The sequence below is a fragment of the Alosa pseudoharengus genome, unplaced genomic scaffold, assembly GCF_046254945.1.
Source record: "Alosa pseudoharengus isolate Yale_2024_CS ecotype anadromous, Long Island Sound unplaced genomic scaffold, YU_APseudo_1.1 YU_APseudo_1.1_scf_2, whole genome shotgun sequence".
Taxonomy (NCBI): domain Eukaryota; kingdom Metazoa; phylum Chordata; class Actinopteri; order Clupeiformes; family Clupeidae; genus Alosa; species Alosa pseudoharengus.
In genome coordinates this window covers 55,351,238-55,375,640 of record NW_027468663.1, presented here as the reverse complement: position 1 = coordinate 55,375,640, position 24,403 = coordinate 55,351,238, and the positions used below count along the sequence as shown (strand labels likewise).

At 48.1% G+C, this 24,403-nt stretch overlaps 1 protein-coding gene across 2 annotated transcripts in view; it reads right to left on the bottom strand.

The window, feature by feature from the left end:
* Positions 1–2,797: 2,797 nt before the first annotated feature.
* Positions 2,798–24,403, bottom strand: part of rcan3 (regulator of calcineurin 3) — a 50,223-nt gene continuing 28,617 nt past the window's right edge. For both annotated transcript variants that reach the window (XM_076296089.1, XM_076296090.1), the window contains exons 2-4: positions 8,164–8,337; positions 7,127–7,298; positions 2,798–3,132 (exon numbers count right to left, since the gene is read on the bottom strand). In XM_076296089.1, the coding sequence (XP_076152204.1) occupies positions 2,963–3,132; positions 7,127–7,298; positions 8,164–8,337 (516 nt within the window). In that variant the 3' untranslated portion in view covers positions 2,798–2,962. The remainder of the gene's footprint in view (positions 3,133–7,126; positions 7,299–8,163; positions 8,338–24,403) is intronic.

The following is a 24,403-nucleotide window of genomic DNA, read 5'->3' as shown; positions in this document are numbered from 1 at the left end:
GTTGACTACGGTACAAGACACAAGATTGTATATACCAACAGAACAGTACAACAGTGACATAATTGAGCTTTTGTAGACTTTTGTAAAAACAAACGGAGTCCATTTTCACCACAACACTTGAATATGAATTCAGTTAAACCAGCATATTTTCTCTTTTTTTAATCTTTTAATTGTCATTTACAGAGAACTTGAAATGAGCTGAACTTTGTAATGCTTGGCGTATATATATCCAATATATACAGAATTACATACACTCTTTCATTGTGACAGAAATGTACGCAGATTTCAGAGACCTAGACACACAGGTAGGTGCACGTGACAGTAGCCTCATCAACGTCGTTCCAGAGCAGAGCACCGAAACCATCTGTCATCACTCTTTGTTTTTGTCTTTCTGCTCAACGCTTCCTGGTTCTTGAAGTTTGTTTCATTTTTTTTTCCAAATGTTACTTTAACTTTTTTATGTTTTGCAAGGACAAACTGACGTAAAAGAAAATGAAAAGTAATTCGGGGAGATCCTAATTGACGTTGTTACAGCAGATTGTTAAGGGGTCTCTCAGCTGCATGCAGAGACCAGACACGACTCCATAAAAACCTGCATTGTGACAGAAAAACAGTGAAATGGAAACAGGTGAACAGAGACTCCCACTGCTATGCTGGTGACGGCTAACCAGGTGTACACTTTTGAAAGAGGAAAAGGAATAAAATAAAATGAAATAAAACCGCCTGCCTGCAGTCTACTGAGGCAGCTGGGGAGGGCGGGGGGGATGACAGGACAGTTATAAAGTGCTAGCATGTGCTGAGGCTAAATCCAGTTAGCTTTGTCGTCCCTTCTCATGACCCCCCCCCCCCCCCCCAACACAGTTTGGCTTCTTGTCAAAGGCTCAAACTCGTTTATCAAAGACTTGCTAAGAGTGAGTTGAATGAGAGTTGACTCAAACTTGCTACGACGCCAATCGGTCGTGGCGTGCAAAAGCTGGGCTGGGCTAAGTATGAAGTATTTGTATCAGTAGGCCTGTTTTGTGTTCAGTAGGCCTATGAGAGCAAAATACATTTAGCAGAAGTGACATATGACTCAAAGATAATTCCATAGATCTTTGAATGAGCAGACCCAATAGTAATCAAACTTCAGCAATCACTTAAATGTGTTCATAGCGAGATTGTAAAATAAAAACAACATAAAAAAGGCTTATTCTGGTAAATAGGCTATCCCTTTTTGCTCCTTGGTTACTGTGAACATAAGTGTGTAATGTGTGTGTGTGTATCATGGAGGTACTAGTTTGGAGCTGAAATAAGTTTGAAAGGTTTATCACACAAAGTGAATGATGTGGTAAAGGGTTGCATCTTCACTGGCTATAACAGGCCATTCTACTAACTAACATACTATCTGAACTACCTACAGCAGGCCATTCTACTAACTAACACACTATCTATACCTACAGCGGTTGAAACAGCCAGCAGCCAGCAGGCCAACAAAGGAGAGAGAAAAAGCAAAACAAAAACATAAATATAAACAAAAAAATAAACAAAACAAAAGTAAAAACAAAACCAAGCCAGAAACGATCAAGTGAGTTTCAGTGCAAGACAAGCATAAGCAGCCCACAGAAAACACACATTAAGCAAGCCAGTCACAAAAACGCCCGCGCATCCAGGATGAACACAGGAATCAGAAGCATTAGAACAATAAGCCAGTCACAAAAATGCCCGCGCATCCAGGATGAACACAGGAAGAAGAGTAAGAATCAGAACCATTCGAATAATAAGTGTAAAAAAAGTTCAGAATAAACACACTTTTTTGCATTATATTTTTAACTTTAAACAACCACAAAGTTCAGCGTTCTGCTCATGCCCATGTAGAGCTCGAACCCAGCCAGTGAGCGACGCTCGACGCAGTGCTACTGTTCACACGAGGGCTACGAGAGCTACGCTCGACTCCAATCCATGCCCATCAGGCTAAACCCTCTGATATGAACGCCAAACGCCAAAAACCTCCAGATCTCTCCCGATCCCTGTAAGTCGTGATCAGTAAAAAACTCTTGAGCTCCTGACTACGCTAGTTAGCATGCAAAAATGTTTGTGGTATCAAATACATGGTAAGAATACACATCTAGATCAGTAAACAAACGCCCTTCGTTTTTTTTTTTTTTCTTACAAAAGAACCCCATCTACCTCACCCCAAAGCTCAAAAGCTCCATTAGGTTGCACCAGTGGCGGCCTGGAGCATATCGCTTGTCCGTAACTTCTTCTGTGTGAACTCGTTTGTCATTTGTTTTCTCTGTAAGTATTCTACATAAAGACCCACATACAGAAGCATGATTTCAGGCGCCATCTGGCCTTGCTGACTCATCACATGAGGAGCGCTGATATGAAAGACAAAGCATGACCAACAGATACTTATAGTAAGAGTAGTAGTAGAAGTCATAATAACAATTATTAAAAAAAGAAAGAAAACAAAAATAAGGAAAACAACAAACCAAATGGTTTCAAGCATTAGTGATCTCTGTCTTAAGCGACCACCTTTCTTAAGTACAGATAGATGACTTAAATACCTGTGAGAGAGCTAACTCTAACCCTGTCTGCTGCTACTGATGACTAGTACAGAGACTACGCTAGATGAGAGCATGGCAGGAGAGGAGCCCCTGTGAGGTGGGGGGGTAGGGGGGTGGGGTCATGGACGGTCCCATGGGCCAGTGTGTGATGAGAGCCAGTGCCAAGCCCATCCAACTGGGGGTCACCTCTGTCCGTCAGCCCAGTCACACGTCTGTCTGTCCACACGCGTTTCACAAACATCACCCCGCAGTTCGCTCATACGTTCGTTCGTTAGTTTGTATGCTTTTTTTTAAAAGTTTGCTGTTGTTTTTTTTTTTTTAAACTGAAATGAAGGGTGTCTTTCTCTGAGTGCAGGAGAGAGACAGAGAGAGATCAGAGGGTGGACACTTCGCAGGGTGGACACTTCTGGGGCTTTTTAGTTGAAGACTTTGGGTGGCCCCTCGGGACGTCGGGTCTGGACGATCTTCATCTTGGGCCGAGCCTCGTCATCCTCATTTTCATTCTCGTTCTCATTGTCGCTGTCGCACACGTGCACCACCACGCTGGGGGTGGACTCGGTGCCGGCGTGGAGCTCGTACTTGTCACCTGACGGAGAGACAAGACAAAAAAAGAGAATGGGCGTGAGTCACGTTTCAGTGACCAATCAGAAGGGGCGTGAGCGCGTTCTGTCCTGGCGTTCCTAGCAGTCTGCCCTCATGTGACGTGTATGGCACGATCCTCTCATTCGGATAGCTTAGCCGTTAATCTGAAAAGGTCTCGGTCTTAAGAGAGCAAAGACTGTCACTTGGACAGAAATAGCCCTGCTAAGCCTGCAGGATGACACAGCTTCCTCCACAACGGCACACACAAACCCCAAACTCTCCCCCAAGTCCTCACCCAGACCCAGGCAGCACAAACCCCAAACTCTCCCCCAAGTCCTCACCCAGATCAGAGACTTTCTAATGAGGAGACACAGCACTCACAATATGGCCGCCGCATGGATGGACTTCCCTAAAACTTCCCCAGGCAGCGGTGTCCCTGTGGGTACCAGCACATACAGTAGAGGAACACTGAAAGTGGTACTAGCGTCGCTCATGGTCAGGCGAGCTCTTATCGCTCTCATCTCCCCTCCCTGTAATTCTCTCTGTCTGTCCAGTTCGGTCAGACTGGGGACTCAGACACTCTGACCCACCCTTGGCCATTCAATGCTGTTAGAAAGGGTTTATAACTCCAGCGTTGGTAGCTAGCGACCATCACGAGTCACTACTGCAGGAGTGTGGGCAAGTTTCTCTGTTGGCCTGTAACTGTAATTTCTTTGATCTGGCTCTGTTTAGAGCAGTGTTTCTCAAACTTTTTTTCTGGGGACCCACTTTTTTAAAATGACAGACTATCGCGACCCAACTCGTGACTGTGGTAGTTAACAAACTACATCCTTATAGAAAGCTGTTAGCTTTCCTAAGCTATATAAGGTATAAGGAACCACTGAGCTAGACAACAAATTCCCATTATGTTATTGTGTAGCTTAGTACCCTGGGAGTGAGACAGCTATGAGTTAGTGTCTTGAGAGTGAGACAGTTGTCTGCGTGACTTTCTGAGTCACTCCTTAGAGCAGTGGTTCTCAAACGTTTTCTTTCATTCCCCACTTTGATCAAGGGGGCATTCTCGAGCCCCACCTGTCCCTCATCGCTCTAAGAAAGTGGTAGTAGGTCAAGCTTAATATTGTCAAATTTATTGAAATAATGACAAGTTCTAAATATATCCTCTTCAACAGAGTTAAAATCAGCTGGTGCTGCAGATATAATAATAAATAAATACATAATAACACACATATTTCTGTTTTCCAGCAACATATTAGGAAGCATAGGCCATTTTACAGCATTGTACAATATATTCAATGAAATACCAACATGCTGCATTAAATGGATCCATAATCCAGTCATACTGAGCACTGCTGGTTGGGAAATATTTTTGAAATAAACTTTGCAGGAATGTGATGTAGGCCTACTGTGTCATGGGATCACAAGAGTGGCTCCCGAATCAGACGTTTCAGCGATTTCGCTCAGAAAACTCAAAGGCATAATACTGTTGCGATCGAGGCGCCTGTCCCATACCTCAAGTTTTTTTGGTGAATGCAGTAATCTTATTTGCTAGGTAAGGTAGGTGCTTGTCTTTGCAAATATATCGCTAAGATAGGCCAGCTTCGTCAAGAAATTTTCATTAGTGAACGTGCTTGCAGATTCAAACATGCGTTCTTCCTCCAAGAAGAGGCGACTCGGAGCTCAAACACGCGCGACAGCACTTTACCTTGGGAAAGCCACCTTGCCTCGCTGTGAAACAGTAGGCTACAGCCTTTTGGTCAGCTACCATCTCTTCGCAAAGTGCGGAGAATAGACGCGCTTTTAAGGGCCGGGTTTTGATGAAATTCTTCACTCTCACAACAACGTTCAAAATCTCATGTAGGTCGGGACTAACTAGGCTGCCTTGACACGAGCGCTTCCCTATGAATAACACAGTGAGTCCATTGCGCATCGGGTGCTACCTGGGCCTAGGCTACAAATAAAAAATAAAATAAAATAAAACTCCTGTTTTTCACGTCAGTTTGCGCCCCACCTGGCATGTCTCCCGCGACCCAGTAGTGGGTCACGACCCACAGTTTGAGAAACGCTGGTTTAGAGTTTGGTGTGTGTGTGTGCATGTGTGTGTGTGAAGGTGGATGTGTGTCTGTGTATGTGTGTGTGTGTGTGTGTGTGTGTGCGTGTTTGTGCTTTCCCTGAGACATCTTGACTGTAGACAGACTCTCTCTCTCTACCAGCGCAGTAGCACTCTTAGCATGACTCAGGCCAGAATCTAACATCACTTAGCATGACTCAGCCCAGAGCAGTAACACTCTTAACATGACTCAGCCTAGCTAACATCACTCTTAGCATGACTCAGCCCAGAGCAGTAGCACTCTTAGCATGACTCAGGCCAGAGCAGTGGCACTCTTAGCATGACTCAGGCCAGAGCAGATTACAGCTTAAAAGCTGCGCACCACTCCGCCTGCTCCACTCAAAGCCCATTTGCCCAGTTAGATGCGTGATGTGTGTGTAATGTGCTCAGAGAAGCTTGGCCACATTAAAGCGCAGCAACTAGCATCGCTAATGGAGCTTCAAAGAGAAGCAGGCCTAATACATCAGCTCAACCAAACACTCAGATGTACAAATTACATGTGACCTATATACACAAACATTACAGAAAATGTTGACTACTAATCTCATACATGCCCCATTGCCCCTAGATTGCAGAAGCCCCTTGCACTCACACACACACACATACACACACACACGCTCATATACTCATTCTTCCCACAAACACATACACACTCTGAAGTGTGCCAGTGAGTGTTGCCATAGAGACCAGTAGAGACTGAGCAGCAGGTGAATGTGGGTCTGAGATGAGGCTGCAGTGAGGAGGCCAATCCAGGAGAGGGCGCTGTTACACCATCATCACTCACACACCCACAGCTCATCTTAACAATTATTAACAAACACACTCAATAACACACACACATCCAAAACTACACACAGTTTGCTTGCACAGTACACACACACGCATATAGAAACGCATAGAGACGCAAATAGAAATATACCCTTTCACATAATCCCTCAGTAGCAATCTGGATTGCAGTAGAGCCCACAGGCCTGCATTGGGCCTTTTTTTGGGCCTGCATTGGGCCTTTATTGGGCCAGCATTGGGCCTGCATTGGGTCAGCATTGAGCCTGCATTGGGCCTTTATTGGGCCTGCATTGGGTCTGCATTGGGCCTGCATTGGTATACAGGTATTGGTATTGAAGCAGTGATCCGCTGCTATTGGTATGGTTGAGTATGAAGCAGTGATCCGCTGCTATTGGTATGCTTGAGTATGAAACAGTGATCCGCTGCTATTGGTATGCTTGAGGACGCGCTCCACCAACGAGGCCCGACGGGCAGAGGAGGCGGCGTGCCATAGCGTGGTGGGTCGGAATACAAAACAAGGATTCTGATGAAATCTGATGTTGTGAAAAGAAACTGAGCGCCACGCAGCATGCCCCGGCTTCCATGGGACGGACTAGGAACCAATCAGATCACTGAATGCTGCAGGACTTACTGAGCGGCGTGCCACGCCTTCCATGGGACGGATTAGAATATCAGATCTACTCCATATCAAATAAAAAAAGTACCAACAATTTTCTTTAACCCTGGCAAAGACGCATGCTTTTATCAACGTATCAATATCTTTGTGGTCTTGGGTGTGTTATGATCTTGATAAGCTGCATGTGTGTGTGTGTGTGTGTGTGTAGGTACACATCTATAAGCTCACATATGTGCATCTGTGTGTATGAGTGTGTATAAATGTGTACATTGTATCTGTGTGTATGAGTGTGTATAAATGTGTACATTGTATCTGTGTGTATGAGTGTGTATAAATGTGTACATTGGGTGGAATTTCACTGTGTGTTGCCCGAGGGCCTCTCTCTGTCTTTCTCACCCCCCCCTTCTCTCTCTCTCTCCCTCCCTCCCTTTCTCTTCTCTTTCTCTCTCTCTCCCTACCCTTCCCTCCCTCCCTCCCTCTGGGCCTCACCTGGGCCGAGTTTGGCGACGGCGCAGAGCAGGTCGTAGTTGATGATGGGCGTGGCGTCCTCGCTCTGTGCCCAGCCCACCGGGGGGGAGGCCGGGGGGGAGATCAGGAACTGCTTCACGGGCTGGGGCGGCGCCAGGAACGACTTGTCCACCTCCTCACCTGAGTTCTGCACCTGTGGTCACACACACACACACACACGGCATGTTAGCATCATGTTGTTGGTCTCTTGTATGTCTTCACTCTCACTCGGTTGTGGAGCTACTTGTTTTAAACAATTACCTTTTATAACAATTACCTTTTATAACAATTACCTTTTAGAACAATTACTTTTTAGAACAATTACCTTTTATAACAAAAATATTCTTTGTATGAGAAAAGTGTAGTGGTATTACTGTTCCCTAAGGTCTCTTTCTGCCTGTGTGTGTGCTGTATCTGAGTGTGTTGGTGGTATAGTGAGGGTGAGTCCCTCTGAGTTGAGAGAGCAGCAGGACCTACATGACCTCAGATTAGTGAGCTGGTGGGTCAGGAGGAGGTGAGGGTGTGTTTGTGTGTGTGTGTGTGTGTGTGTGTGTGTGTGTGTGTGAAGAGAGTACTCAGTAAGATGATTTCCCTCTGGGTGAAAACACAAACACATATGTGCAGCACTCAGCAGGAGACCTGTTCCTCTGTGTGAAGTGTGTGTGTGTTTATTAGTAAAGGTGTGTGTGTGTTCACCTGTTCCTCTGTGTGAAGTGTGTGTGTGTTCACCTGTTCCTCTGTGCAAAGTGTGTGTGTGTTTATTACTGTAGTAAAGGTGTGTGTGTGTCCACCTGTTCCTCTGTGTGAAGTGTGTGTGTGTTCACCTGTTCCTCTGTGCAAAGTGTGTGTGTGTTTATTAGTAAAGGTGTGTGTGTGTTCACCTGTTCCTCTGTGCGAAGTGTGTGTATGTTTATTAGTAAAGGTGTGTGTGTGTTTATTAGTAAAGGTGTGTGTGTGTTCCCCTGTTCCTCTGTGCGAAGTGTGTGTGTGTTTATTAGTAAAGGTGAGTGTGTGTTCACCTGTGCGAAGTAGAGCTTGAGTTGGGCTCCGTTGAACTCGGACTCGTGCAGCTCAATGCGGGCTCGTGCGGCCGCCTCGGCGGTGCTGAAGCTGATCCGGACCCGTCTGAAGCTCTTGAACATCTGGAAGGACGTCTGCTCATCGTAGATACGGAACAGAGCCTCGAAGCGCTCCTGTGCAGGGGACAGCGAGAGAACACACACATCAGTGGGACAGCGAGAGAACACACACATCAGTGGGACAGCGAGAGAACACACACATCAGTGGGACAGCGAGGGAACACACACATCAGTGGGACAGCGAGGGAACACACACATCAGTGGGACAGCGAGGGAACACACACATCAGTGGGACAGCGAGGGAACACACATATCAGGGGACAGTCCCTCTACACTCATCTGAGAAGAGAGTGGGCCAGGAAATGGGGACTTGCTACTGTAGGTCCACTTTAGAGCCAAAATGGTGGGATAATGGGACTTGCTCTGAGCCAGGCAGGTTGGCGAGCGTGCTCTGGATCTTTGATTATGAGTTGATGCTGCTGCTTTAGAGCCATGATGGCGGGTTATGCTGCTGCTTTAGAGCCGTAATGGAGGGTTATGCTGCTGCTTAAGAGCCATGATTGCGGGTTATGGGGCTTTAGAGCCGTGATGGCGGGTTATGGGGCTTTAGAGCCGTGATGGCGGGTTATGGGGCTTTAGAGCCTTGATGGCGGGTTATGGGGCTTTAGAGCCATGATGGCGGGTTATGCTGCTGCTTTAGAGCCATGATGGCGGGTTATGCTGCTGCTTTAGAGCCATGATGGCGGGTTATGGGGCTTTAGAGCCATGATGGCGGGTTATGGGGCTTTAGAGCCGTAATGGAGGGTTATGCTGCTGCTTTAGAGCCATGATGGCGGGTTATGCTGCTGCTTTAGAGCCATGATGGCAGGTTATGGGGCTTTAGAGCCATGATGGCGGGTTATGCTGCTGCTTTAGAGCCGTGATGGCGGGTGACCACGCTTGGCCTGATGCCAGAGGTCCTGTGTTATTATGTCCCGGGAGATCAGTCGATTTTTCAGTGTGAGGGCAGGACAGGGGGGTGAAATGTGAGGTGTGTCCATCGCTCTCCATAACCAATGTGACCTCCTTTTGCTTATAGCACACTCTGACTGTAAACTGAGAGCCACACACACACACACACACATACACACACAAACACATTAGCATGCACACACACACATCACACAACCAACCGCTAGGACAATGAAGGGCTGCTCATGCCATACACACAGCATGCTAATAAGCCAAGCGAATCCAAGCTCTACAACACTGTTAGATCTGGCTTATAAAATGCACTTGCAAATCCATGAGTATCATACTAAATTAAGAACTATAAGAACTCTATTTTATAAGAATTGCTATGGGACAGTTGAATATTCACTACCAGAGAGCTTGTTTGTTACCAGGCAAGACTACCTTGTTCTGTATGCAACAGCTACAATTCTGGACTTCTTCTGTTGAGGTCACTCAGTGCCAGCCAGTATTCTAATTCTATAAGCATTCTCATTCTACATTCCTTGAGTCCTCGTGTAGTTCTCTTTGTGTTGGTGGACTACAGATGGAGTCACTGAGCAGCAGCTCTGCCAGGAGAACTGGGCTCTCGTACACCCGCACGCTACACACCTCTCTGGGCACGGTCAGTGCTGACCACATGGTCCAGCTCCGCTCCGTCTGGTGAAACGGAGGGCCAAGCCCAGTTTAAACTCCAACTGCCCGCCTCAACTGCCCCGCAGGAGTTAGCGGACTCTGGAACCGGGTCGGCCCTGCAGTGGCGCGGATTTGGGTCAGAGTGACCGGGTCAGGTTCTGCCCGCGTCCTCCGGTGCCAGCCTCCAACTGGGTGGCGCCATCTGGGGCACTTATCGGCCCCCATTTACCCAGAACAGGAGGCCATTTCAGGGACAGGTGTGTGTGTGTGTGTGTGTGTGTGTGTGTGTGTGTGTGTGTGTGTGTGTGTGTGTGACCACAGGAGGGCATCTGAGGGACAGGTGTGACCACACGAGCGGCAGCAATGATGGCTCTAGTTTCCGTCGTGTGACCACACGACTGCCCACTATGGCTCTCCTGTCTTTCTGTGGTGGGCCAACTCAAGTGCCCATGACACTACGAGTATGTGTATGTGTGTGTGTGTGTTGTGTGTGTGTGTGTGTGTTGTGTGTGTGTTGTGTGTGTGTGTGTTCATCTGTGGAGGGCCACCTCAAGTGCCCATGTCAGTGCAAGTGTGTGTGTGTGTGTGTGTTCATCTGTTCATTCTGTGGAGGGCCACCTCAAGTGCCCATGTCAGTGCGAGTGTGTGTGTGTGCTTCAGCGTGTCTATGTCTGTTCAATCTGTAGTAAGCCAACTCGAGTGTCCAGGTCGAGCCTACGCTCTATGGTCAGTGCACATGAACGGGCATCATGGCTTCACTTCCCAACTGTGTCTGCTCAGGAGGTGTGTGTGTGTGTGTGTGTGTGTGTGTGTGTGTGTGTGTGTGTGTGTGTGTGTGTGTGTGTGTTGAACGGGCATCATAGCTTCACTTCCCACTGTGTCTTCCCAGGAGCCGCCGCTACGGAGACGGACGACACAAAGTAATCACCATGAGTCTGAACAGCCACTAGGAGAGTCCGCTTTCTATGGTGCGCCACACGAACAGACACTATGGGTCTGCTTTCTATGGTGCGCCACATGAACAGCCACTATGAACAGCCATTTTGAGAGTCCGCTTTCTATGGTGCGCCACATGAACAGCCACTATAAGTGTGCTTTCTATGGTGTGCCACATGAACAGCCACTATAAGTCTGCTTTCTATGGTGCACCACATGAACAGCCACTATAAGTGTGCTTTCTATGGTGCGCCACATGAACAGCCACTATAAGTCTGCTTTCTATGGTGCACCACATGAACAGCCACTATGAACAGCCATTTTGAGAGTCTGCTTTCTATGGTGCACCACATAAACAGCCACTATGAACAGCCACTATGAGAGTCTGCTTTCTATGGTGCACCACATGAACAGCCACTATGAGTCCACTTTCTATGCTGCGACCACCACAGCAATAGAACTCCACGTCCTATGGTGTCACTATATGACTTACCAATATGACTCTAACAGATAACAGCACTAGCTGCCTATAAAACATGCTTCAAAAATGTGCAAATGGCTTGCCACTATTCACTCACTATTCAAATACGTGTGCTTTACCTAAATGGGAGAGAGCTTACGATACGAGTGATCTCCTGTCACAATGTCTCTCTGTAGAATCAACTCACAGCTTTAGCCACGGCAGATGGTCCATAGCACAACATGTTGTTCACACATACAGTACAGTATCCCCATATTCACTGTAAATATATCTTGGCAGGCCGGAGGGGGAGTTTTTCTACAGACCTGGCAACCGCTAACATCCAGGGAGACTTTACCACTGAGAACCTTAGAATGTCCTGATTATAACCCTATTCTGCAGATCTGGCAACCGTCCTGATTATCACACACTAACAAGCCCTCCTCTGTCTGTAGTCATATCAAACCTGAGAATGTCCTGATTATCACACACTAACAAGCCCTCCTCTGTCTGTAGTCATATCAAACCTGAGAATGTCCTGATTATGACTCTATTCTGCATATCTGGCAACCCGTCCTGATTATAACCCACTGACCAGCCCTCCTCCGTCTGTGGTAATATCCTCTCACTGCCTTTCTCCAGACCCAGGCCATAGCCCTCCCTGGGCAGACGGGATCATTGTATTTAAATGTCCCTATGTTCATTGTAGGATTAGGGCATATGTCCCTAAAGACTGTTGATCTGCGCTGTCTAGTCTGCAGACATGGCTTAGTGCTTCATAACACACCACCACACATATCACGTTTGTTTAGTGTGCAGACATGGCTTAGTGCTTCATAACACACCACCACACATATCACGTTTGTTTAGTGTGCAGACATGGCTTAGTGCTTCATAACACACCACCACACACATCACGTTTGTTTGGCTCCTAACCCAGAGGAACCACATACGCACATCATCTGGAACATTTGCAAAGTCATGACAACCTGAACTGTGTGCGTGTGTGTTTCCCAATCTAATGGGTAAGACACACACACACACACACACACACACACACACACACACACACACACTCAAAAGCCATAATGATGTTGTGTTGAGCGGTTAAGAGGTTGTGCAACTCGCAACCCAGTCTGCCAGGGACAGGTGTATCTGCCGCACAGGTGTGTGACGGAGCAAAGCAGGTGCATGGCCCTGGCCTCCCACAGAGTGGGGCTGAAGCTATCGCTAACGCTAAGGATAATAGGATAATAGGATAATACGTAAAACTGTCTATTAGGCATTATGTCATCCCATCAAACGTGTAGATAGATAGATAAATAGATAGATAGATAGATTGATGCACAGATAGATAGATAGATAGATAGATAGATGTAAATAGAATCTAGAATCTATATAATCTATTAAATGTCTTGTTCATCCCCTTGGTGAAATTCAGTTGTTCAGTATCTCACACAATTTAAGTGTTAACGGGCAGATGCGTGTTTATACACAAAAGTTGCTAACAATGCAAAGGTAATTGGTCAAGCAAGGTCATGAATGGACCTTCACGTTTACGTATGGAAAGGTACGCCTGTGGCATACGGTAAGGCACTTTGGATAAAAGCACCTACAGTATGTGAAAATGTCTGTGATTGCTTGAGAGTGTAATGTGGACCACTTACAGTAAACGCAGTGGCCACTAGGGGGGTTCAGTCCAGTCTTCAGCGGGTCTTACACTGGGGCTAGTGATTTCACATCAATCTCCACCGTGCCTGGCGGGCATCACCTCCATAGTGCCAACTGCTGCCATTACAGTAGCGTCACCATGTCCAGCAACACCACCGGCCCCGTTGCCACCCGCCCCAAACGCCAATCGCCACATCAATATTTCAACATTCATTTGGCAGAGCAGTGAATGGACCCCTTTTCATCTGCAATCAAGTTATGAGCTTCATTCAGCCTTCTCAAGATTATCTTAAGTAAAGCTCTTTTTAAGTGGCCTCTTGTGTTGGGAGTCGTACGGGCGCCACATTGTGTCCTTCCAAAGGTCGTTTCCTGCCCTCTGCCCGTTAGCAGCTGCTTTTTCAAAACACTCCCATTTCATGGTTTCATTCATCTAGACTGGTGTGCTGGCACAGGGGCGCATGGGCGGCTGCCAGGTTAATGAAATGAGCCGTTTGTTTTGAAGTCAGGAGCGGGGAAACCCGAGAGGTGCCGGTCATCAGTAATTCATGGCCGCTCCTTTAGGATGACTTCCTGAGGGCAGTGTCTCCTTACGGACGCTGACAGAGTTGCTTTTTGCGCCCGCCGTCTATGTGACCTACCCCTGTTGTTTGTGTGTGTGTGTGTGTGTGTGTGTGTGTGTGCGCGCATACATGTGAGGCACGGAGTGTATGTGTGTGTGTGTGAGGTAGAGAGATAGAAGTGGACAGAGCGTATGTGCATGTGCATGTGCACGTGTGTGTGCATATGCGTGTGTGCATGTTGTGGTAATATCGGTATAGGTTATGACAAACACACACACACACATATAGACAGCAGGTGGTATTAGTTGACCTGGTGGGTTTACTCCAGTGCGAGTGATGGGTCCCTTGGCTCATGTGATCTGCATGAAGAATAGTTTGATATTGGGGTCAGGTGTCAGATGTGATGACCAGCTGATGACAGACTCCTCCTTAGCTACCTGCATGGGGTGAGGCTCCCTTAGCTACCTGCATGGGGTGAAGCTCCTTTAGGCTCCCTTAGCTACCTGCATGGGGTGAAGCTCCTTTAGGCTCCTTTGGGCTCCCTTAGCTACCTGCATGGGGTGAAGCTCCTTTAGGCTCCCTTAGCTACCTGCATGGGGTGAAGCTCCTTTAGGCTCCCTTAGCTACCTGCATGGGGTGAAGCTCCTTTAGACTCCCTTAGCTACCTGCATGGGGTGAAGCTCCTTTAGGACCTGCCTGTCCTGCTGCCCATTCCACACTGCTATGAAAACAGTTTTACTTCTGCATGAAAGATTTGCTCTCAGGGTCCCCCTAGAGTTGAGAAGCGCAATAATAAACAAACTAAATATGCGTCTTTTGCTACAAGGTATGAGCATAACTCTGATACAATATAGAGGGAACGCACCGACAGCCGTCTGTAGAAAGAGATCTATGAATTCCTGACAATGGCAGAAGTGACGTTCGTCATGTTATGAGGTTTAAAGGTATGCCTTTAAAGGTGTAGTTCTTGATCAACAGCCAATCAAATACTCTGTAATCAAGCTCTCGATCATCTGGACTTTGTGTGTTCTTTTCAATCCCGGTTCTGCAATGATCCACCGTTGGTCAGTACAGTAGTACTGTGTATAAATGGTGTGCTAAAGTGCTGTGCACTTGTGCAGCATAACTCTCCAGATACTTGTGATTCGTGCTGTCTGAGCGTTTACACTCGTCCCCCTGCTCCCCTTTGCTTTGTGAGGATGAGAGGAGCAGACCGAGGCACACAGCCGCTCCCCCAGGCTAGCAGTAGCCTATTCATGAGGAACAAGAGAGACTCGCATCAAAGCAGCACTTTAAACACCACATGACAGGACAGCGCACACACACACACATACATCCCCCCCCCATCACCTGCCGTCGTTAAAGCTGAAGGTGATGCAGTGACACTGGTGCATGGTGGGAAATGGAGTTAAAGCTGAAGGTGATGCAGTGACACTGGTGCATGGTGGGAAATGGAGTTAAAGCTGAAGGTGATGCAGTAGTGACACTGGTGCATGGTGGGAAATGGAGTTAAAGCTGAAGGTGATGCAGTGACACTGGTGCATGGTGGGAAATGGAGTTAAAGCTGAAGGTGATGCAGTAGTGACACTGGTGCATGGTGGGAAATGGAGTTAAAGCTCCTCTGATAGCGCTCTTCTCTCCGGCACTGAGCGATGGAACAGAACTGCTGAATCATGCTTTCTGATGAAGGTGCCTCTCTCTCCCTCTCTCTTTCTCTCTCTCTGTCCACCCCCCTTCCTCCCAGAGGCACAAGAGAATATTTGCCTCTCTCTCTCTCCCTCTCTCTTTCTCTCTCTCTGTCCACCCCCCTTCCTCCCAGAGGCACAAGAGAATATTTGTGCTCCTCAGTGAGTACGTGGGCGCCTCGCTCCTCAAACCAAGCCTGACATGAGCCATCAACACAAACCCTCCGATGGCGCAATACTGAGACAGCATCACGAAAACCAAACACTACTGATCCACTACAGTAGGGGTGGACACAGGCACCACCCTGATTGGATCTGATTCATTTACAATTCACAAGCTAACAATTAGAGTCAATGCTATTCATGATCCTATTTGATTACAATTGGATGTTTAACGTTTAGAAAGCTCTGGAAGTAACACTAATTTACATCTGCTAATGGATATGGATGCAAATGAAAACAAATAGTGAAAAGCACTAAAAAAAAGGCTTGTACATACATTACCATCTTTTAGTTAAGGGAAAAGTTGGCATAAAGATGGCATACAATTGGTCGTAGTTAAAAATATTGAAAAAAGAAAAGTCTAGAGTTTTGACCTATACATTTTGCAGATCGACATCAAATAAGATATCAAATAAGAACAAGTAATACAAAATAAACTATTCATGGAAAAACTGAAAATATGTTTGGGCATCCCTTCGATTCACCAAAAGATCTAAGAGAATCTTACTCTGACACATTCCTGACATTCCTCCCACATTCTGACACACAACAACAGAACCCATGTTACGGTCCATGTTACGGTCCGCGTTATGAAACGTTCAGCGTGAGAGATGCTGCGATGCATAATTACTGCCATGATGGACACAGTGAGATTTACCTGCAGGATGTTACATAACCATTTACAATGGAGGATGCGCACCGATGCAGCAACTTCCACACGCTTCCAAAACCTTCTATTTATAACGTCAGTGGAAGTTGGAAATGACTCATTTCTACTCCAACTTTATTCTGGGCTGTTGCATCAGTGAGCGGGACGCGAGAGCGTCCGTCTTTAGCGCGCTGCATTGCGCTGGGTGCCTGGGCACATGCAGGACGCGAGAGCGTCCGTCTTCAGCGCGCTGCATTGCGCTGGGTGCCTGGGCACATGCAGGACAGGAGCATGTCTGGGCTGGCTTATGTAACGGGCCTGAGAGGTGTTACTGGAGATTGCGGAGCGCGCTGGGGAGCCGTCCCACGGACATCTCGACTTTCAGCTGCAAAGGCCTCTGGGTAGACTGCTGCTAAATGGCATGACATCACCACATCGCAACACACACACACACAGATACACAGTGTGTGTGTGTGTGTGTGTCTGTGTGTGTGTGTCTTGTGTGTGTGCGCATGTTTGTGTGCAGAGGGAAGGACTTACAGTTCACATTCAAGACCAGTTAACGATTGATGGATCATCTGATGGAGTGGCAGACAGAAGGGCTCATCTCCTCCTCACTAATTAACTGGCTGATTAATTTCACTTGACAGACATCAAATGGAAATCTAATACAGGGCCCATCCTGCTCTATTTCCCATATCAGAGTATCATGAGAGTGTAGGGTGAAGGTGATAAGACTGCTGTCGCTGCGCTCCTTGGGAGAATGGCACAGGGAAGGCCTGTAAACACTCAGAGTGGAACAAACTGACGTCCCACTTTGTCGCCTTGATGTGCGAGCTAGCTAACACTCCAATACATCACCGCTCTGTCTCAGTGCCTACTGCTGCAACTGGCTACTGGACTTCCTCTGTCAGAGGCCTCAAGTAGTACATGTTGGCAACAATATCTCAAGCAGCATCACACTGAGCATGGGGGCCCCCCAAGGCTGCGTGCTCAGTCCGCTGCTCTTCACCCTGCTGACGCATGACTGCACTGCAACCTACAGCAACAACCACATAGTGAAATTTGCTGACGACACAACTCTGGTGGGTCTCATCACCAGAGTGAGCAGCACCAAATTCCTGGGGGTGCACATCAGCGAAGACCTCTCCTGGACCACCAACACTGCATCACTGGCGAAGAAAGCTCAGCGCCGCCTCTACTTCCTGCAGAAACTCAGGCAAGCAAGTGCTCCACCAGCCATCATGACCACATTCTACCGAGGCACCATTGAGAGCATCCTCTCCAGCTGTATCGCTGTGTGGGGCGGAAGCTGCACTGAATACAACAGGAAAGCCCTGCAGCGCATAGTGAACACAGCTGGAAGGATTATTGGTGCTTCACTCCTCTCCCTGAAGGACATTTACACCACCCACCTCACCCGCAAGGCGACCACAATTGTGAGTGATGCAAGACACTCCGTTCACAATTTGTTTGATCTACTGCCCTCTGGGAAGAGGTACAGAAGCCTGCGCTCCCGCACCACCAGACTCACCAACAGCTTCATACACCAGGCTGTTAGGATGCTGAACTCTCTCCCCCCTCTCCCCCCGCCACCCTCAGCTACATAACATACTGGACTTTGGACCCACAATGGCTGCCTTGCACTACTCCACTTGTACACCTGTACAGTTTGCACACTTTGCAACTTGTCGTTGTCCTGTTGTCCTGAAAACACAACACTTCTGCTGCTCTTACATAACTTGCACCACTATGCCACTTGCTTACTTAGGTCAAACAGAACTACCTCAGCCATTTATTGGCCTGACTTTGCACTATTATATTGACTGTCTATGCACATTTGCACAATTTCAACCCAATTTTGCTGCTCTTATTTCTTCATTGTATGTGCCTTCTTACTTACTAATTTATTGTTTACTTGAATGTTATGTTTGTCTGTGGACTTAATTAGTAAAATATGTCTTGTCTTCACCGTGGGATAGTGAAAAACGTAATTTCGATCTCTTTGTTTGTCTGGGCATGTGAAGAAATTGACAATAAAGCAGACTTTGACTTTGACTTTGACTTTGACAGTGTGCAAGCTAGCTAACGCTCCGAAACATCACCGCTCCGTCTTGATGTGCGAGCTAGCCAACCCTCCAACACATCACCGCTCTACACCAATGTGCGAGCTAGCCAACCCTCCAACACATCACCGCTCTGCCCCAATGTGCGAGCTAGCTAACGCTCCAACACATCACCGCTCTGCCCCAATGTGCAAGCTAGCTAACGCTCCAACACATCACCGCTCTGCCCCAATGTGCGAGCTAGCTAACCCTCCAACACATCACCGCTCTGCCCCAATGTGCGAGCTAGCTAATGCTCCAACACATCACCGCTCTGCCCCAATGTGTGAGCTAGCTAACGCTCCAACACATCACCGCTCTGCACCAATGTGCGAGCTAGCTAACGCTCCAACACATCACCGCTACTTCTTGATGTGCAAGCTAGCTAACGCTCCAACACATCACCGATCTGCCTCAATGTGCAAGCTAGCTAATTTTCCAACACATCACCGCTCTGCCTCAATGTGCAAGCTAGCTAACCCTCCAACACATCACCGCTCTGCCCCAATGTGCAAGCTAGCTAACGCTCCAACACATCACCGCTCTGCCCCAATGTGCGAGCTAGCTAACGCTCCAACACATCACCGCTCTGCACCAATGTGCGAGCTAGCTAACGCTCCAACACATCACCGCTCTGGCCCAATGTGCGAGCTAGCTAACCCTCCAACACATCACCGCTCTGCCCCAATGTGCAAGCTAGCTAACGCTCCAACACATCACCGCTCTGTCCCAATGTGCGAGCTAGCTAACGCTCCAACACATCACCGCTCTGCACCAATGTGCGAGCTAGCTAACGCTCCAACACATCACCGTTACTTCTTGATGTGCAAGCTAGCTAACGCTCCAACACATCACCGCTCTGCCTCAATGTGCAAGCTAGCTAACGCTCCAACACATCACCGCTCTGCCTCAATGTGCAAGCTAGCTAACACTCCAACACATTACCGCTCTGCCCCAATGTGCGAGCTAGCTAACGCTCCAACACATCACCGCTCTGCACCAATGTGCGAGCTAGCTAACGCTCCAACACATCACCGCTACTTCTTGATGTGCAAGCTAGCTAACGCTCCAACACATCACTGCTCCGCTTCAACGTGCAAGCTAGCTAACCCTCCAACACATCACCGCTCTGCACCAATGTGCGAGCTAGCTAACGCTCCAACACATCACCGCTACTTCTTGATGTGCGAGCTAGCTAACGCTCCAACACATCAACGCTACATCTTGATGTGCAAGCTAGCTAATGCTCCAACACATCACCGCTCTGCCCCAATGTGCAAGCTAGCTAACGCTCCAACACATCACTGCTCCGCTTCAATGTGCGAGCTAGCTAACGCTCCAACACATCACCGCTACTTCTTGATGTGCGAGCTAGCTAATGCTCCAACACATCACTGCTCCGCTTCAATGTGCGAGCTAGCTAAAGGGGATCACATTGCACCTGCAAACGGCAGTGCTGCCTTATGAAACCCATTATTTTCAACGGCTTGCACACGGAAGAACTGGCCTGCCGCTGCGCCGAGCAGCTGTTAATCATGCGCTGTCATTGGTCATTGGTATTTTGAGCTTAGCTCGGCGGCAAACACAACAAAAGTGCTGTAAATCATAGGTATTTTGAGCTTAGCTCGGCGGCAAACACAACAAAAGTCTTTAGGTCATTACCTCAACCAAGAACAACGTAGTGGCGAGCGCAGCGCGTGCAATGTGATCCCCCATTAACACCCCCACACGCCCCCCTCAAGCACCGATTAGCCATTTCATTTTTTAGATGTTCATCATGGCAGAACCAGGGGTTAGGGGGAGCTCTGTAGAGAGAAATCCGAAAGGGCCCTTTAACATACAAAACTACGAGAACAAACACAACCACCACTGATCGACACTCTTTAAAAATTTCCATGCCAATTAAAAAGGAAAAATATCTGAGGCGATCCAGCTTTAGGCAAAAGAAGAGATGTGGAAAACAGTCATCACTCCTTGGTGTTTATCAAAACGGTGTGAAGCTCTTGAGACCAAGAAACAAACAGGCAGACAAACAAACAGCCTGCACCACATTAATGACCTGAGCTAACTGGAGCACATATGACATCTGAGCACTTCTGTGGCCCATTTGCCAGGCTAATATACGAGTTGCGTAACTATGAGCAACATTAAAACTGAACTGTGTGAAGGGAAAGGGGTTTGGGCTTCATCTGGGCCAACCTTACATTTTAGATTACATGCAGCAGCCACACTTACCCAATGGGACCTGCACAGCAGTAATTACAGGGACAGTCCCTGCTGGAACAGCCCAGGGTTCAGAGTTAAGTTAAGCTTTGCTCCAGGGTTAAGAGTTAAGTTAAGCTTTGCTCCAGGGTTAGGAGTTAAGTTAAGCTTTGCTCCAGGGATCAGAGTCACAACCTCCAGGCGTTCCTCTGGCGAGACCAGATCCACAAGCACTAACCCACCACCCGCCAAACAGTGCTGAGAGGCTCCGCCCAGGCCACAGAGTAATCGGTCAGCCTGAGGAGAGGACTGCTACTGATGATTATCTTCATTTTCTATTCATTACTTTCTCCATTTGTTGTTTGGCCAATACAATATGGTGTTAAGTCCATGGAGGGGAGTGGTTGAATGACAAATATACAGTGAAAGAGAGAGTGAGAGATATAGAGAGTGAAAGAGAGAGAGTGATAGAGCGAGAGAGATAAAGTGAAAGAAAGAGGGATAGAGTGAGAGATAGAGGGAGTGATTGAGCAAGAGATAGAGTGAAGGAGAGTGAGGGAATGATAGAGAGACAGATGTATAGTGAGAGAGAGAGAGAGAGCGAGGGAGCTGACTAACTGGGTCGCAGCACCCATAGGAGTTCTGATTTGGAACTGAGCAGTCAGGCTCATCGGAATAATTAACAACATGTCTCTTAAATGTGGAGATGTATTTCTAATTACCCTTCAAAGAGCTACAACTTCTGTCTGGAGACCACTGTCTGGATGTCTAGAACCAGGGGTGTGGGGTGTTATTGCTGTGTCACATACAGTACACACACACACACACTCTCTCTCCTCTCTCTCTCTCACACACACACACAAACATAAATCAAATCACGTCCCCACCCAAGGCTGGCACACCTTTGTACTGTGAACAAATAGCAACCTTTTGAAATGTTCCCACAGACGCTCTTCCCCTTTAGTCCTGCTTTTCCACTGCAAACACACACACACACACACACACACACACATGCTCACATGCCTCTGATGAACAAACGTCAGGCTGGGAAATGAGTGTTTGATCTGGGTATGACTGTGTGTCAATTTGGCTCTGCTTTAAGTTCAATTATGGATGAAGTTATATTTACTTCATTCACTGTGCCTTGGTATTATGCACTTAATCATACAGTGTTCATCCAACTAGTAATCCTCCATATTGGAAGCTATTAGAATTGTGCTGTAAAACAATACCCGTTTCCCTAAAGCCAATAACTACACATAGAAGTGTAAGATATGGAGAAAACCTCTGATTATATGCAGTTATTCATTATTTCAGGAATACTAGCTAGACTCTCTGTCCTGTAATATTTACAATTAAATATCATTATGGTCAGATACTAGAGGTGTTATTCAATATGTCAAGGTTCATTTCCTTTATGAGATCCTTCCCTATTGCTACTGTGTCGCTACATTAGATGCAGCCAGACATTCCAGTGCAACGTCTTTACCACCAGCTACTAGAGCATCTGTTCTGTAATGGAGTCCTTACCAACTGTTGCCCGCTCCATAACATTTAAAAGTCCATTTAAAGCGGTCTAACCCGGCTACTCTAAAGCGGTCTAACCCGCGCCCATCTCCACCCTCTCTGTGCCCATCTCCACCCTCTCTGTGCCCATCCTCACCCTCTCTGTGCCCATCCTCACCCTCTCTGTGCCCATCCTGACCCTCTCTGTGCCCATCCTCACCCTCTCTGTGCCCATCCTCACCCTCTCTGTGCCCATCCTCACCCTCTCTGTGCCCATCCTGACCCTCTCTGTGCCCATCCTCACCCTCTCTGTGCCCATCCTCACCCTCTCTGTGCCCATCCTGACCCTCTCTGTGCCCATCCTGACCCTCTCTGTGTCGTAACGTGGGAACATGGCCTTGTTTACCCTCTGTCAGGGTTCCAGGGTATTAGCACATCGCCGTGGTTACACCGAAAAGATTTGCGCCGGAACCGCGCCAAGCCTGGGCCAAAGCCAGCACCCGCTTTTGGGATTTGGGATGCCTCTGCAGCAACACTGCGTAACTCGGGTCGAGCGATCTGTTGGGATCACCCTTCCACCCTGGAAAAGCACACTGGACATGACCGACGGGGCTAATAGGATTCATTTCTCTCCACGCTGCGAAGGAGCGGCTCGCCGAGAGAACCATGGAATGTTCCGAGGCGGCATTTACACCACGCAGCTGTCAATAACTGCCCCGTTCCCTTATTGATCCATCAGCAACACCAATCACCACAGGACAGAACACCAACTGGCCACAGAGGGGGGAAAGGGTGGCCGAGAGACACACACACACACACACACACACAGACTTACAGTCAGCTAGCCGGTGTAGGGTGTGCCAGTAACTGTTTACCACTTTTTGTGGTGTTTTGGTACAAAGTGCCAAGTCAGTGTTTGTGTCCACTAAGATGCAGGTTAAACCTAACCACTGGGCAGAAATGCACACACACTGCTGTTCCCAGGCTGCGCTGTCGTTCTGCGGTGAGTGGTGTGCGTGTGTGGTTGTGTGTGTATGCGTGAGTGGTGTGTGTGTGTACATGTGTGGTTGTGTGTGTATGCGTGAGTGGTGTGTGTGTGGTTGTGTGTGTAATGGTGAGTGGTGTGTGTGTGGTTGTGTGTGTATGCGTGAGTGGTGTGTGTGTGGTTGTGTGTGTATGCGTGAGTGGTGTGTGTGTGGATGCTTGACTGGTGTGTGTGTGGTTGTGTGTGTATGCGTGAGTGGTGTGTGTGTGTGTATGCATGACTGGTGTGTGTGGTTGTATGTGTGTGTGTACATGTGTGGTTGTGTGTGTATGCGTGACTGGTGTGTGTGTGGAGGAGCCATGTGAAAGCTGGTCGTGTCTTGTGTGTTATAGTGGACACAATAACATGAGCCATATGCTGAGCCTGAGGATAGGGGAGTGTGTGTGTGTGTGTGTGTGCGTGCGTGCGTGCGTGTGTGTGTGTGCGTGTGAGGGCTCTGGCTTTGTTCTCCTCTGCCTGATACACGAGTCCCCGTGCACTACTAAAGTTACCCCTGAATCTGAACCCTACAGCCATCCTCCAGTCTGCAGACACACACACACACACACACACACACACAACACCTCTATGACAGAGCCAGAGCCTTATCAAGACGCCAACCCCCCCAACGTAACCCCCTCGTCCTCCCTGCGTCTGCTCCACCTGTGTGTGTGTGTGTGTGTGTGTGAGTGTGTGTGTCTGTGTGTGTGTGAGTGTGTCTGTGTGTGTGTGTGTGTCTGTGTGTGTGTGTGTGTCTGTGTGTGTGTGTGTGTGTGTGTGTCTGTGCGTTTGTGTGTGTGTGTGTGTGTGTCTGTGTTTGTGTGTGAGTGTGTCTGTGTGTGTGTGTGTGTGTGTGTTTGTGTGTGTGAGTGTGTCTTTGTGTGTGTGTGTGTCTGTGTGTGTGTGTGTGTCTGTGTGTGTGTGAGTGTGTCTGTGTGTCTGTGTGTGTGTGTCTGTGTGTGCGCATGCGCCTGATGTGTTATCCACCGATCGCCAGGCGACATGGTCATAGCAGCGCTGCCAGGCGACATGGTCATAGCAGCGCTGCCAGGCGACATGGTCATAGCAGCGCTGCCCGCAGAGTTCCAGTTTCACGGGCTGGCCAGAACCTGATAGCCCTCTCTCCTCTTCCTCTCTCTCCTCCTCGTCTTCCTCGCTCCTGTTGCCATGGTGCCTCCTCATCATGTGGACAGGCGCCCTGGCGTTCCGCAGGGTTAATCCCCAGGACTGCCCGCGCGGTGGTTATAAAGCAGTAACGCGCTGGACACCCTTACGGCCTACACACACGGCCGGCGACGCAACGGGCTATTAATGGCAGGTGACCGGTGTAATTAAGTATTAAGTATATATACTCTTTTGATCCCGTGAGGGAAATTTGGTCTCTGCATTTATCCCAATCCTTGAATTAGTGAAACACACTGCACACAGTGAGGTGAAGAACACACTAATCCCGGCGCAGTGAGCTGCCTGCAACAACAGCGGCGCTCGGGGAGCAGTGAGGGGTTAGGTGCCTTGCTCAAGGGCACTTCAGCCG